Below are 16,205 nucleotides of genomic sequence, written 5' to 3'. Positions count from 1 at the left end.
CCTCTCTAATTCACAAAATCATCAAAACTAGAAAAACCTAGAAACCCTAATAACTATTTCTGTTATTTTTGTTTGTTGAACAATGCTTCCATTGCTGCGCTAACAAACACTTGACACCTGACACAGTTTTACGGTTTCCGAAATTTTAATCATTTTTTCTCTCTTCTTGGAATATGACCAACATGAATGTGCGCAACTGCAATTGCAAACCACATATTTTTGTTGTATTTTGTCGAATACATGTCCATTTATATTTTTGTTCTTAACTCTTAATTAGTTTTGTTACACTACGTTGGTCTATAAATTTTGAACAAAGAAATATAACACTACAAACATAATTAACACATATTTTATTTAACAGCGATGCTATACATCCCAAGGTGAAAAATCATGAAGAGGAATGCTAGGGTCACACCTTCTAACATACCCTTTTAATACACTCCAATCAAGATAAGCCATGTAGTCCACTTTTTTATTTTCTTTACAGCTACCGGTTTCACTTTATGAACATTTATTTTATTTTTTATTTTTTGGAGTTTAATATCTATCTTCTTCGCTCGACCTTCTCCAAGACCAAGTTCTTGTATGTCCCGAAGGAATTGTCGCTTTTCACCCAAATTAAATCAAAAGGAAAATAAAAAATTGGATGAGGTGACCTATTGGAGTGTGTTAAATGGTGAGTTAGAGGGTGTGACCCTAGCATTCCTCAAATCGTGAAACGGCCGCGAAACACTATTCAGCCAATTTAATAAAGATATTATGTTGCCACATCATTCTGGAAATCCTCACGATGCAATGTCTTGCTATGATAATCATTTCCGTTTATTTAATAAGACAACATGCTATCTTGTCACACATATTACTCTATATATTAATTAATTCTCTTCTCACTCAAGGGAAGAGAATTGATCAATGATTTATTCCATAAACATAATCTAGCTATGAATCATACTATAACTAGATTATTTATTTATGTAGGAGATGTTCAACAGTCACAAACACATTTCTGATTTTTGCAAGAACCACCATACCAGCCTCCTACTCTCCTGCAATCATGGTCACATTCTTCGTCGTCGCCAGATACAGCAATACATGCACTCTTGAAGTTACGATTTCGTGTCTTACAAGGCACAATTTGCGCCACTACTTCTGCAATTTCCAAAAGAACAATATTATTTTTCATAAGCAATATATCTTCAACACTCGATAGTTAACAAAATTACATTTGCACATGATAGAAAAACTTTTTTATTATTAGTATATTATGTTACATATGTTTGTTTGATATGAAATAAATACTATGAAGAAAACATTAGCTAATTATTTCTATTGAAGATAAATTTGTAAAAGCAAAATCAATTGCCATTGAAGCATAGATTCCCGTAATTTATTTCTATTCAAGATAATTATTGGTAAAGGATAATTAATTATCTTGAAGACAAATTTATAAGATCAACCACAATAGAGCACGCCACATTGGGTGCTTAATGTGGGGCACTGGTTAAGGAGTAATAAATTATCAGATCCCCATTGTTTTATCTTTATTAAAGTGAGAAATAAGTTAAGTAATTTCCTTCAAAAAAAAGTCAAATAATTAAAATAAGAAAAATGTGCATTCAATACACTATCAAATTTCCTATTTTGTGATACAAGCATGGAATTTCTACACATTTGATGATTTTGTATTTGATATTTTTTTGAGAAGTTGTATTTGATATTTTAATTGGTTATGTTTTACCTTTGGAATTGTTAATTTATTTTAGACTTTATTTTAATTGAATATGTTGCTAATTATGCATAGGCTTTCCGTGAATTGGTTTGAAAGAAAAAATGATTCACAACAAATTGACGGAAAGGAAAATTGGTTTGAGTAAAATCCACGAAAAAAAAAAATTGTTAATTAATGAAAAGGATACAAGAATGTAAATATGTAATGGAAAAGGAAATTTGACCGAGTATTAAATACAACTTTTTTATTTTAATTAATTAAAATATTTATCACTTTAATTGAAGTAAAACAAATGAAATATGTTCATTTATTACTCCTTAACCAGTGCCCCGGGGTCCCGTACCTTGCATATTTTATGCATTGACCATACCAACTGAGTTAAGCTCACGATGACAACAACACCAAATTTGTAAAAGCAAAATCAATTGCCACTGAAGCATAGATTCCAGTAATTTATTTCTCTTCAAGATAATGATTTGTGAAAGATAATTAATTCTCTTGAAGATAAATTTATAATATCAGAGTCAACCTTTTAGATTCTCGTGATTTATTTAAGATACTCCTTTTGTCTCAAATTATACGTCCCTTTGAAGAAGAAATTATTTTTCGTTTTACAATAATAATAAAACATTAATGTTACTTTTTCTATTATATCATTAGCTATTTATTACTCTCTCTTCTTTCAATTATTTAATTTATCTTTCTTATACTATTTATTAAGGACAATTTTGTAAAATAACTAATAATATCTCTTTTCCATACAAAATGAATTACATTTCTTAATACATGCAAAATAACTAAAGAACAGAGGGTGTATAATTTTTAGGGATAAAGATAGTAAATAGAAAGAAAAAAATTGTTACATCAAATTTAAGATTTGTTTTTATGTTTTCCTCCTTCAATTCTTAAGGGAAGAGGGCCATAGTGATATATAATTTGATCGAGAGGTAAGTGAATTTTGCCAAGATGATTTCAATTAGAATTTACAATCATATTATCTAAAATGGTTTATTATTAACTGAATCTTATTATTAACCACATTTGATCTAAGTATTTAAAAATTTGATTGAAATAGTGTCAAACAATCATGAATAATATGTGTCAATTTAGAATTACTAACCTGATAAAATATTCTTTAAAAATCGTAAACATATAAAAATTGAACTCTAAATTATAGCTTGCATACATGTTTTTATTTTCAAATAAAAAGTATTGTAATAAAATGGTTTTATTTGTTAAACATAATGACTAAAATACAAAATCATATCCCAAATTACTATAATATAAACTTACGAGCAGCTAAGAGAACAATGAGAAAGAAGCACAAGCTAGCAAGTGTTTTCCTCTCCATCACCTTTTTTTGTCTTCTAAAAAAATGTAAGTGGTTATGTGCTATCACATTGTTGATAGATGTAGCCAATTTATAGAACCCCAAAAATTGAAAAAGTATTCCCACCATCAATTTAAATTGTGATCAGAACTATATTTAATCACTAATTCTTGTTTGAAAAGTCACCATGAATGTGACCCGAACCATCCCTAACAGGTTTCAAACTTTTAAGACTTGGTAGCCAATTCAAGAGAATTTTTTATTTTTTGAGTCTTCAAGACTCAATGTCTCATTTAAACCTCAATGTTAGGTAAGATTCACATTTTTTTTAATATTGAAAAATTGAAATATAGTGATATTTATTTATTAATAGTTGATTAGTGAATATTCTTGCTAAAAGTGATAAGACCGCAATTCTTACTTTACTAAATTGCTCCACAAATTAAGAATTTCCATTTTAAATGTTAGTAAATTTTAGTAATAAATTATAGTAATAAATTGTGTCCATTTTAAATGTTGTCGGTCCAATAAAATAGCCAACATTTTTTTTTAATTACCTTAGACCGATAATAAATTTTAGTAATATTTTATTGGATCTGATATGTTTTCTTCTTTCAAAGATCACATCAAATTCTTTAGGCTTATTATTAATTGATCATTAGGCGGCCGAATAGTGAGTTTCCAAACTTATTTTTTATCCCAAACTCTCCTAATCACCTCTTCAAAACCTGGAAAGAAGCATTAGTCCTGACTCAAACCTTACATATCACCATCCAAATAAAAATGTCACCAATGGTGGTTTCACTTTCATCAACAACAATGGTGAAACACTACAGAGCCGGAAAATGACCAAATTTCAAGGTTCAATAAAATCATATGTGTCAAAGTCACGTTCGCATCGGACGTCATCGGAAACCAGACACACTTTCGATTAGAAGTGTTAATGCCACAAAGTTCATAATCAAATTAGGGTCTCAAGCTTAAAAGTTTCAGCTATTATTATATTTTTCTGCTGAAATGTTGGAGCTTATTGTTAATTGTTATTTCTTTTTGCATACGAAACACAAACACGGACACTGACACATCAACACTGATTAAACGTGTTTACTTGTGTTGGCGTGGACATGTCTTCCATCTGAAGTGTCGATGCTACACTCTCTGCTTTAGTTGGCGTCGAAGGCAGATATTTGTAGATATATTTTTGGTTTTTTTGGAATTTATAGTTTTTAACCGTAACTAGTTAGAAAAGAAGAATGAAAATTTTCTAGACGAAAGTCAGCCCTTTTCATATATTTGAGGCATGTTAGGATTAAAGTTAGCTATATTAGTTTGATCAAGCCTCATTTTATAAAATCAAGTTTGATTAAAATGAGTCAGCTCTAGCGTTGTTTATGTTTGGGACCCTTGTCAAAAGCATGTATGATGAAAGGTAATTCATTTAGATATAATAGTTATTGAAAGTACTTTTGGATATGTAATTACCAAAAAAATCGCATTACTGCAACAACATAATATATGTTCAAATGGTAAATGGAACAACTCAAACGGCAAGAGGAGAATGAAAAAGTATCAGGGTCCATACAAACGTATGTTTTATAGGAAAGTACTTTAGCTCTGAATGTATTCTGACAAATTCAAACCAAACATGCCCTTAATGTTGTTACTTTTGTATCGTAGGGGAAGAAAAAGGAGGGAAATGCTGCCAAATTTGTAATTTCTGGCATTACTGATCTGTTGTCATTCGGAAAATGCATCTATATAATGTGTTGAAGTGTTACTACTTCGATTTTTACGTTGGCTTTTGCAAATATTAGGAAACTAAGCATTTCAAAAGCTGTAACACCCCGGCAGCCTAAGAAAAAGGTCAAGGGAACTCATCAGACTTATTACCATTTGAAAGATGTTAGCTTTCTTTATCGTGAACCTTTGCTGGAAGAACATAGAACAATTAGAGTGCATGACAGAAAAATAAAGAAAGCCGAGACAAAGAAAAACTACGAACGTACAGACAGGTTACGGGAGAAAACACCAAAACCAAAAATATATATGATATTTGATTGTGTCAATGCACGCATAATTTTTCCGATAGAAACTTATATGGTAGGAGTGTCCTATATTATATTCTGAGAAAATTTGTTTTTTCTTCAAGGGATATCTTCTTGTGGAATCACAAATCCACACATCCTTTTTTCTTTTCATTTTGTTTGATTAATTTGTTTCTAATTGAAATTTTAATTGCTAAACGTTAAAAACCTAAAATTTTTCTTTTTTTAACAGCACTCCTCCACCTTACTTGTCACCTTTTGTTAACTACGATGAAGAAGGTTACATTCCCGACAATGCAAAGACTATTAGCCACTTGTAAGCTGCTGCGAGAAAGGAATTTCTTCCGCTTCCTAGTGTTGGAAAAGAAGATTCACTTCACGGTGCTCTTGCATATACTTCAGCAGATTTTAATGTCGATACTGATATAAGTTTACTTGTGATGTTTCGTAAACTTTTTCAATCTCCTTATGCATGCTTGAGTTGCTTACTTCTTTATCCTCTGCCTAAATGATTGATGGGTTAAGTCTTTACAATTGGTTCTGAATTTCTTCAACTTTGTTTATTACTTATTTTGTTGTAAATCTGTTATTCAGACATCTAAAAAGTGCAATTAGAATGAGACTGATCGCATCAAACAGCAGAAAATGAAATTAGATGAAGCTAAGAACCAATGGAATTGAAGACTCTAGCTATGACTTCATTTTTGGTATTGAAATTAAGGCAAGAGAAATGTGTTTCAATTTTAAGGTAGAAAAAGCCTTATAGCTCAAAGAGCTCGTGCAAGTGACTTTGTATTTATCGTATCACAAAGAGATTAGCGGGGCTCAAAAATTTGACATGTTTGGCGCGGGCTGGGGGTCCTATATTTTGTAGGTACAAATTCCACGAGATATCTTACATAAATATTTTCCAGATGTCAAAGCTTGACATCTGACACAATTTTACGGTTTCCGAAATTTTAATAATTTTTTCTCTCTTCATGGGAAAAGACCAACATGAATGTGTGCAACTGCAATTGCAAACCACATAATTTTATCTTTAAGAGTTTGAACAATTCTCATAAATCTTGATCATATTTTTGTTTTATTTTGTCTTATACATGCCCATTTATATTTTTGTTCTTAACTTTTAGTTTTGTTACACTACGTTGGTCTATCGATTTTGAGCAAAGAAATATAACACTATAAATATAAACAAGTCAGCTCTAGTTTTCTCTCTCTAGGTTTTCGTTTCTTCATTGAGGGGTGGTTTTGGATCAATTATTGACTTGAAATCACCTTTCTTCATCTTTTTCTCTTTATTTCAATCTAAATAAGTGATTTTCACATAGATCTAGATTTTTTTCTTTGCAATTTCATCATCTAAGTGTGGTGATTTGTTGTTCGTCGTCTTGTGCGGCGTTGTTTGATTTTCCATCTTCATGCGGTGTTCAATTGATTCATATTGAAAGATCGATTGTTCAATCAAAGATTTGGGCGTCAACGTTGCAGATCCGGAGGCAATGGATATTCCGGTCACTTTAATTTCATCATATATTTTTGTAGGCATTATGCCGTTATATGCTATTAACTTGGATGCTGTGACTTTGTTCGCAGATTCATCCTTTACGTTTTTAGCGATGTTGAATGATGTAATCTCTCGATTTGAATGAATGAATATCATTTTGTTTTTTTAAAAAAAAAAACACTACAAATATAATTAACACATATTTTTTTTGAAGAATAACACATATTTTATTTAATAAGACAACATGCTATCTTATCACACATATTACTCCATATATTAATTAATTCTCTTGATCAATGATTTATTCCATGAACATATAAAATCTAGCTAGATTATTTATTTATGTAGGAGATGATCATAATTTATACATGCACCAATACATGTACAGTCACAAACACATTTCTGCTTTTTGCAATAACCTCCTCTCCAGCCTTCTCCTCTCCTGCAACCATAGTCACATTCTTGTTTGCGAGATGAACCAATACATGCACCCCTGAAGTGCTGATTTGGTGTCTCACTCGATAGGTAACAAAATTACTATTTTAAATTAATTTGCATATGATAGAAAAACTTTTTTATTATTAGTATATTATTTTTTTTGACAAAATTATTATTATTATTATTATTATTAAGGTCTTGCTAACCATTGCCCTCGGGGCAATGATTAAGGAAGCCAAAAGTAGCATGTCTGCATTGGTTTCAACAATATTTTGACTTTTAAAAAGTTAAATTTATCACTTTTCATCATTTTCCAATGCTATATTTCTATTTTTTTCTAAATAGAAAAAAAATTGTTGCATCAAATTTAAGATTTGTTTTTATGTTTTCCTTCTTCAATTCATAAGGGAAGATGGCCATAGTGATATATAATTTGATCGAGAGAAAAGTAAATTTTACCAAGATTATTTCAATTAGAATTTACAATCAAGTATTTAAAAATCTGATTGAAAGTGTCAAGCAATCATGAATAATCATATATATATATATATATATATATGTATATGTACATACATATATAGATATATTCATTCTCTCAAAAAAAATATATGTATATATATTTATAATTACTGAACTGAAAAATTATTCTTTAAAAATCGTAAACATATAAAAATTAAACTCTAAATTATAGCTTGCATACATGTTTTTATTTTCTAATAAAAAGTATTGTACTAAAAAATGGTTTTATGAGTTAAACACAATGACTAAAATACAAAATGATATCCCAAATTACTATAATATAAACTTACGAGCAGCTAAGAGAACAATGAGAAAGAAGCACAAGCTAGCAAGTGTTTTCCTCTCCATCACCTTTTTTGTCTTCTAAAAAAATGTAAGTGGTTATGTGCTATCACATTGTTGATAGATGTAGCCAATTTATAGAACCCCAAAAATTGAAAAAGTATTCCCACCAAAAATTTAAATTGTGATCAGAACTATATTTAATCACTAATTCTTGTTTGAAAAGTCGCCATGAATGTGACCCATACCATCCCTAATAGGTTTCAAATTTTTAAGACATAATATCTATTAGGTACCTCATTTGAGAGAGAAGTTTTTTGAGTCTTACAAGACTCAATGTCTCATTTAAAACCTCAATGTTAAGTAAGATCCATATTTCTTTTAATATTGACAAATTGAAATGTAGTGATATGAATTTATTAATAGTTGATGAGTGAGTCCCATTTAAAAAATGAGAAATGATTGTATGCACGACAATAACACACGACAACAAGCACGAATGTTTAATGACCCTTGGATATATGAAGCATATAGCACTAGATTAATTTTCTCTCCCCCCATGTATTGTATGCGAGGCGCTCTATACATGTCGTGTGTTCGTAGGCAAAAGAGAGTTGTGTCATATAACACCTCTCTTAAAAAAATGTTTTAATTACTCTTTTGGTCCCTTAACTTATTTTTTGATTTCGTTTTGGTCCCTTAACCTAATTTTTGGTTTCGTTTTGGTCCCTTAACTATTAAAAGTTTCGTTTTGGTCCTTTAACTTACTTTTTGGTTTCGTTTTGGTCCCTTAACTCTTCCTCTGTCAACCTTCCTAGTACGACAAGAATCCTCTTCAACTTCACTCTTTCTAAGATGATTTCCCTTATACGCGTACTCACCGAAAGGATTGTTGACATACGCAAACTCGTTGAAAGAATTGCCCACATCTTTGAATTCTTACTTTCCATTCTTCCTTGTGTAACAGAAAAATTTGAATTTAAAAAGTAAGAAAGAAAACTAAAAAAAACCACCCAACAAGTAAATAGAGGCCGTGTTCAGTAACACCGACAATTCAGATCAAAGACGTGTTCGGTGTCTGACACCAATAAACATAATAACTGACGAAGAAGGAATAAAAGAGAGACAGAATAATATAAAAAAGAAAAACATGAGACAAAAAAGAGATGTGTTTCAATGAAATCAATACCTAACACCACCGAAATGTTTCTGTCACCACTAATCACTAAGATTTTGATCTGGAAATGAGCTAAATGGGTCAGGTCAGAAATGGAGAGAGAGAGTGCGCGCGCTGGAAAGTGTAAAGGCAGTAGTGATGAGAATGAGAAATGGTTTAAGCTATGAACCTTACCTACCTACCTACTAACCAATTTATTTTCTTTTATAACTTCTTTTTATTTTCATCTTAAAAAAAACCTTTTGAAATTTTAATTGTCTAAATGTTAAAAACGTAAAATGTTCCTCCACCACACTTGCAATTTTGTTAACTACGATGAAGAAGGCTACATTCTCGACTATGGAAATTTTGCTAACTACGATGAAGAAGGCTACATTCTCGACTATGGAAAGACTATCAACTTGCAAGCTGCTGCCATAAAGGAATTTCTTCTGCTTTATGGTGTTGGAAAAGAAGAATCACTTCAGGGTTCTATTACATATACTTCGGTAGATTCTAATGTCGAAAAAGAAACATCTTGTGTGGTACAGACCGGAGAATCAACAACGAATGGCCAAGAAAATATCGATACTGAAATGAGTTTATTTGAGATGTCTAATAAAAATAGAAAGATATTCGAACCATGAAGGTAAACTTTTCCATCTCCTTATGCATACTTGAGTTGCTTACTTCTTTATCCTCTACATAAATGGTTGCAAAGTGATTGACGGGTTAAATCTTTACCATTGATTTTGAATTTCTTCAACTTTGTTTATTACTTATTTTGTTGTAAATCTGTTACAGATATCTAATAAGCGCAAGCGGAATGAGACTGATCGCATCAAACAGCGGAAAATGAAATTACATGAAGCAAAGGGTCAAAGGAGTTGAATAATCTAGCAATGACTTCATTTTTGGTATTGAAATTAAGGCAAGAGGAATGTGTTTCAATTTTAAGGTAGAAAAAGCCTTATAGCTCAAAGAGCTCATGCAAGTGACTTTGTATTTGTTGTATCAAAATGAGATTAGCGGGGGCTAAAAAATTTGACTTGTTTGGCGAGGGCCGAGGGTCCTATATTTTTTAGTTACAAATTCCACGGGGTATCTTAGATAAATATTTTCCAGATGTCAAGTTGTCAAAACTTGACATCTGACACAATTTTACAGTTTCTGAAATTTTAATAATTTTTTCTCTCTTCTTGGAATAAGACCAACATGAATGTGTGCAACTGCAATTGCAAACCACATAATTTTATGTCAAGAGTTTGAATTCTCAGAAATCTTGTTCATATTTTTTTGTATTTTGTCTAATACATGTCCATTTATATTTTTTGAGATAATTTTTATAGAGACAGATACAGACTTCCTTCTTTCCGTTATCCTTAGGTCTCTAGCTTTGTTTTTGGCTTTTTGTTTTCTGTTTAATAAAATTTTCCAGTTTATTTGATTTTTCTATGTATTATAGGTACCCAAGATTTGTGGACCCACTTGGATAACTGGACGACTATCTTACAATGGTAAATCTCTTTGGAGCATTACCTGCGTCAAAGAGCAAGAAAATTGATGTAGATCTTGTACACAAAATCCGAAGGTATATAATACTTGGAATTTGTAAAAAATTTGATCATTATTTGTAACTTCTATATTTCCTTTAAGAAAGTGCAAATTTGAAGACAGTAATATCCTATCTTCTTCACAATGAACCTGGTGCACGGATGCACCTGGTTTAAGACTTAGCCGTGAAGATGAAGAGGATCAAGATACAAGAGAATGTAAAAATCTCTTCAAAAATCTCAAATTCTTCTTGATTAGGGAGGTAAGACCTTTTGATAGTCTTGACAAACACAATTATTTGAAAGTATTGTTTCTGTCATAATTGGGAAGTATGAGACACATTATTTTCCTAATTTTATTTCAAGTTTCTTTTCAAATTAAATTTATAAGAAAGTAAAAAAATTAATAATATGGGGATGTTGTGCACGTAACACAACAAAGATTATTAGACTTTTTTATTGATGCTATATCTCTTGAACTTATTTATGAAATCATTTATATGATTGATTTCTATGTCATTATTTGCACTGTTTTGGCCTAATTACTCCAGTACAAAGGGAATCATTGTTTTTTGTTATTCTTGCGTTTCTTTTGTTAACAGGACTCCTCCACCTCACTTGTCACCTTTTGTTAACTACGATGAAGAAGGCTACATTTCCGACAATGCAAAGACTATCAACCACTTGCAATCTGCTGCCACAGAGGAATTTCTTCCGCTTCCTGGTGTTGGAAAAGACGATTCACTTCAGGGTGCTATTACATATATTTCAGCAGATTCTAATGTTGAAAAAGAAATATCTTCTAGTGTGGTACAGACCGAAGAATCAACAACGAATGGCCAAGAAAATGTCGATACTGATATGAGTTTACTTGTGATGTCTCGTAAAAATATTAAGATATTCGAAGCCATGAGGTAAACTTTTTCAATTTCCTTGCATACTTGAGTTGCTTACTTCTTTATTCTTTGTATAAATGGTTGCAAGTGATTGATGGGTTAAGTCTTTACAATTGGTTCTGAATTTCTTCAAATTTGTTTATTAGTTATTTTGTTGGATATTTGTTATTCAGATATCTAATAAGCGCAAGCAGAATGAGACTGATCACATCAACAGCGGAAAATGAAATTAGATGATGCTAAGGGTCAAAGAAGTTGAAGACTCTAGCTATGACTTCATTTTTGGTATTGAAATTAAGGCAAGATGAATGTGTTTTAATTTTAAGGTAGAAAAAGCCTTATAGCTCAAAGAGTTCATGCAAGCGACTTTGTTTTTATTGAATCATAAAGAGATTAGCGGGGGCTCAAAAATTTGATTTGTTAGGCACGGGCCGGGGGGTCCTATATTTTTCGGTACAAATTCCACGGGATATCTTATATAAATGTTTTCTAGATGTCAAAACTCTTAGTTTAGTTGTTAATTCAAGTTTACATTAGTGATAATCATGTTTAGGTTGATTAATCACACTTTGATTTTAGTTTGTTTTGAAGTTTGTTACAACTTTGTTAGAGTATGTGCTTCAAGTAACCTAACACATGCTTGTATATAAGCTCATTCCTTGTACAATTTTTCATATCTCAATAATACAATTCATTTTATCAATTCTATTCACTTGCTCTTTCTTCTCATCCTCTCTAATTCACAAAATCATCAAAACTAGAAAAACCTAGAAACCCTAATAACTATTTCTGTTATTTTTGTTTGTTGAACAATGCTTCCATTGCTGCGCTAACAAACACTTGACACCTGACACAGTTTTACGGTTTCCGAAATTTTAATCATTTTTTCTCTCTTCTTGGAATATGACCAACATGAATGTGCGCAACTGCAATTGCAAACCACATATTTTTGTTGTATTTTGTCGAATACATGTCCATTTATATTTTTGTTCTTAACTCTTAATTAGTTTTGTTACACTACGTTGGTCTATAAATTTTGAACAAAGAAATATAACACTACAAACATAATTAACACATATTTTATTTAACAGCGATGCTATACATCCCAAGGTGAAAAATCATGAAGAGGAATGCTAGGGTCACACCTTCTAACATACCCTTTTAATACACTCCAATCAAGATAAGCCATGTAGTCCACTTTTTTATTTTCTTTACAGCTACCGGTTTCACTTTATGAACATTTATTTTATTTTTTATTTTTTGGAGTTTAATATCTATCTTCTTCGCTCGACCTTCTCCAAGACCAAGTTCTTGTATGTCCCGAAGGAATTGTCGCTTTTCACCCAAATTAAATCAAAAGGAAAATAAAAAATTGGATGAGGTGACCTATTGGAGTGTGTTAAATGGTGAGTTAGAGGGTGTGACCCTAGCATTCCTCAAATCGTGAAACGGCCGCGAAACACTATTCAGCCAATTTAATAAAGATATTATGTTGCCACATCATTCTGGAAATCCTCACGATGCAATGTCTTGCTATGATAATCATTTCCGTTTATTTAATAAGACAACATGCTATCTTGTCACACATATTACTCTATATATTAATTAATTCTCTTCTCACTCAAGGGAAGAGAATTGATCAATGATTTATTCCATAAACATAATCTAGCTATGAATCATACTATAACTAGATTATTTATTTATGTAGGAGATGTTCAACAGTCACAAACACATTTCTGATTTTTGCAAGAACCACCATACCAGCCTCCTACTCTCCTGCAATCATGGTCACATTCTTCGTTGTCGCCAGATACAGCAATACATGCACTCTTGAAGTTACGATTTCGTGTCTTACAAGGCACAATTTGCGCCACTACTTCTGCAATTTCCAAAAGAACAATATTATTTTTCATAAGCAATATATCTTCAACACTCGATAGTTAACAAAATTACATTTGCACATGATAGAAAAACTTTTTTATTATTAGTATATTATGTTACATATGTTTGTTTGATATGAAATAAATACTATGAAGAAAACATTAGCTAATTATTTCTATTGAAGATAAATTTGTAAAAGCAAAATCAATTGCCATTGAAGCATAGATTCCCGTAATTTATTTCTATTCAAGATAATTATTGGTAAAGGATAATTAATTATCTTGAAGACAAATTTATAAGATCAACCACAATAGAGCACGCCACATTGGGTGCTTAATGTGGGGCACTGGTTAAGGAGTAATAAATTATCAGATCCCCATTGTTTTATCTTTATTAAAGTGAGAAATAAGTTAAGTAATTTCCTTCAAAAAAAAGTCAAATAATTAAAATAAGAAAAATGTGCATTCAATACACTATCAAATTTCCTATTTTGTGATACAAGCATGGAATTTCTACACATTTGATGATTTTGTATTTGATATTTTTTTGAGAAGTTGTATTTGATATTTTAATTGGTTATGTTTTACCTTTGGAATTGTTAATTTATTTTAGACTTTATTTTAATTGAATATGTTGCTAATTATGCATAGGCTTTCCGTGAATTGGTTTGAAAGAAAAAAATGATTCACAACAAATTGACGGAAAGGAAAATTGGTTTGAGTAAAATCCACGAAAAAAAAAATTGTTAATTAATGAAAAGGATACAAGAATGTAAATATGTAATGGAAAAGGAAATTTGACCGAGTATTAAATACAACTTTTTTATTTTAATTAATTAAAATATTTATCACTTTAATTGAAGTAAAACAAATGAAATCTGTTCATTTATTACTCCTTAACCAGTGCCCCGGGGTCCCGTACCTTGCATATTTTATGCATTGACCATACCAACTGAGTTAAGCTCACGATGACAACAACACCAAATTTGTAAAAGCAAAATCAATTGCCACTGAAGCATAGATTCCAGTAATTTATTTCTCTTCAAGATAATGATTTGTGAAAGATAATTAATTCTCTTGAAGATAAATTTATAATATCAGAGTCAACCTTTTAGATTCTCGTGATTTATTTAAGATACTCCTTTTGTCTCAAATTATACGTCCCTTTGAAGAAGAAATTATTTTTCGTTTTACAATAATAATAAAACATTAATGTTACTTTTTCTATTATATCATTAGCTATTTATTACTCTCTCTTCTTTCAATTATTTAATTTATCTTTCTTATACTATTTATTAAGGACAATTTTGTAAAATAACTAATAATATCTCTTTTCCATACAAAATGAATTACATTTCTTAATACATGCAAAATAACTAAAGAACAGAGGGTGTATAATTTTTAGGGATAAAGATAGTAAATAGAAAGAAAAAAAATTGTTACATCAAATTTAAGATTTGTTTTTATGTTTTCCTCCTTCAATTCTTAAGGGAAGAGGGCCATAGTGATATATAATTTGATCGAGAGGTAAGTGAATTTTGCCAAGATGATTTCAATTAGAATTTACAATCATATTATCTAAAATGGTTTATTATTAACTGAATCTTATTATTAACCACATTTGATCTAAGTATTTAAAAATTTGATTGAAATAGTGTCAAACAATCATGAATAATATGTGTCAATTTAGAATTACTAACCTGATAAAATATTCTTTAAAAATCGTAAACATATAAAAATTGAACTCTAAATTATAGCTTGCATACATGTTTTTATTTTCAAATAAAAAGTATTGTAATAAAATGGTTTTATTTGTTAAACATAATGACTAAAATACAAAATCATATCCCAAATTACTATAATATAAACTTACGAGCAGCTAAGAGAACAATGAGAAAGAAGCACAAGCTAGCAAGTGTTTTCCTCTCCATCACCTTTTTTTGTCTTCTAAAAAAATGTAAGTGGTTATGTGCTATCACATTGTTGATAGATGTAGCCAATTTATAGAACCCCAAAAATTGAAAAAGTATTCCCACCATCAATTTAAATTGTGATCAGAACTATATTTAATCACTAATTCTTGTTTGAAAAGTCACCATGAATGTGACCCGAACCATCCCTAACAGGTTTCAAACTTTTAAGACTTGGTAGCCAATTCAAGAGAATTTTTTATTTTTTGAGTCTTCAAGACTCAATGTCTCATTTAAACCTCAATGTTAGGTAAGATTCACATTTTTTTTAATATTGAAAAATTGAAATATAGTGATATTTATTTATTAATAGTTGATTAGTGAATATTCTTGCTAAAAGTGATAAGACCGCAATTCTTACTTTACTAAATTGCTCCACAAATTAAGAATTTCCATTTTAAATGTTAGTAAATTTTAGTAATAAATTATAGTAATAAATTGTGTCCATTTTAAATGTTGTCGGTCCAATAAAATAGCCAACATTTTTTTTTAATTACCTTAGACCGATAATAAATTTTAGTAATATTTTATTGGATCTGATATGTTTTCTTCTTTCAAAGATCACATCAAATTCTTTAGGCTTATTATTAATTGATCATTAGGCGGCCGAATAGTGAGTTTCCAAACTTATTTTTTATCCCAAACTCTCCTAATCACCTCTTCAAAACCTGGAAAGAAGCATTAGTCCTGACTCAAACCTTACATATCACCATCCAAATAAAAATGTCACCAATGGTGGTTTCACTTTCATCAACAACAATGGTGAAACACTACAGAGCCGGAAAATGACCAAATTTCAAGGTTCAATAAAATCATATGTGTCAAAGTCACGTTCGCATCGGACGTCATCGGAAACCAGACACACTTTCGATTAGAAGTGTTAATGCCACAAAGTTCATA

The 16,205-nt window shown here is 30.5% G+C and overlaps 1 protein-coding gene and 2 long non-coding RNA genes across 4 annotated transcripts; 1 reads left to right on the top strand and 2 right to left on the bottom strand.

Annotated features, from left to right (window-relative positions):
- Positions 1-321: 321 nt before the first annotated feature.
- LOC120575936 (uncharacterized) lies at positions 322-3,180 on the bottom strand. Its single transcript, XR_005642185.1, has 2 exons — positions 3,023-3,180; positions 322-1,149 (listed from the first exon to the last, which is right to left on the bottom strand). It is a non-coding gene; the product is annotated as an uncharacterized lncRNA (long non-coding RNA).
- A 6,252-nt stretch (positions 3,181-9,432) lies between these two features.
- LOC120575934 (pescadillo homolog) lies at positions 9,433-11,976 on the top strand. 2 transcript variants are annotated; one of them, XR_005642183.1, is made up of 5 exons: positions 9,433-9,655; positions 10,472-10,597; positions 10,680-10,822; positions 11,162-11,473; positions 11,629-11,976. XR_005642183.1 is itself a non-coding variant. In XM_039826830.1 (4 exons), exons 2-4 carry the CDS (start codon positions 10,521-10,523, stop codon positions 11,690-11,692), a joined length of 453 nt encoding a protein of 150 aa, XP_039682764.1. In that variant the 5' UTR covers positions 9,433-9,655; positions 10,472-10,520; the 3' UTR covers positions 11,693-11,976. The 2 variants fall into 2 exon arrangements, 1 of the variants encoding a protein (XP_039682764.1); XM_039826830.1 differs by lacking the exon at positions 10,680-10,822.
- A 530-nt stretch (positions 11,977-12,506) lies between these two features.
- LOC120575937 (uncharacterized) lies at positions 12,507-15,366 on the bottom strand. Its single transcript, XR_005642186.1, has 2 exons — positions 15,209-15,366; positions 12,507-13,334 (listed from the first exon to the last, which is right to left on the bottom strand). It is a non-coding gene; the product is annotated as an uncharacterized lncRNA (long non-coding RNA).
- Positions 15,367-16,205: the final 839 nt, after the last annotated feature.

This window comes from Medicago truncatula, chromosome 6 (genome assembly GCF_003473485.1).
Source record: "Medicago truncatula cultivar Jemalong A17 chromosome 6, MtrunA17r5.0-ANR, whole genome shotgun sequence".
Classification (NCBI taxonomy): Eukaryota; Viridiplantae; Streptophyta; class Magnoliopsida; order Fabales; family Fabaceae; genus Medicago; species Medicago truncatula.
The sequence above is the reverse complement of the archived record's forward strand: the minus strand, read 5'-3'. Positions and strand labels throughout refer to the sequence as shown.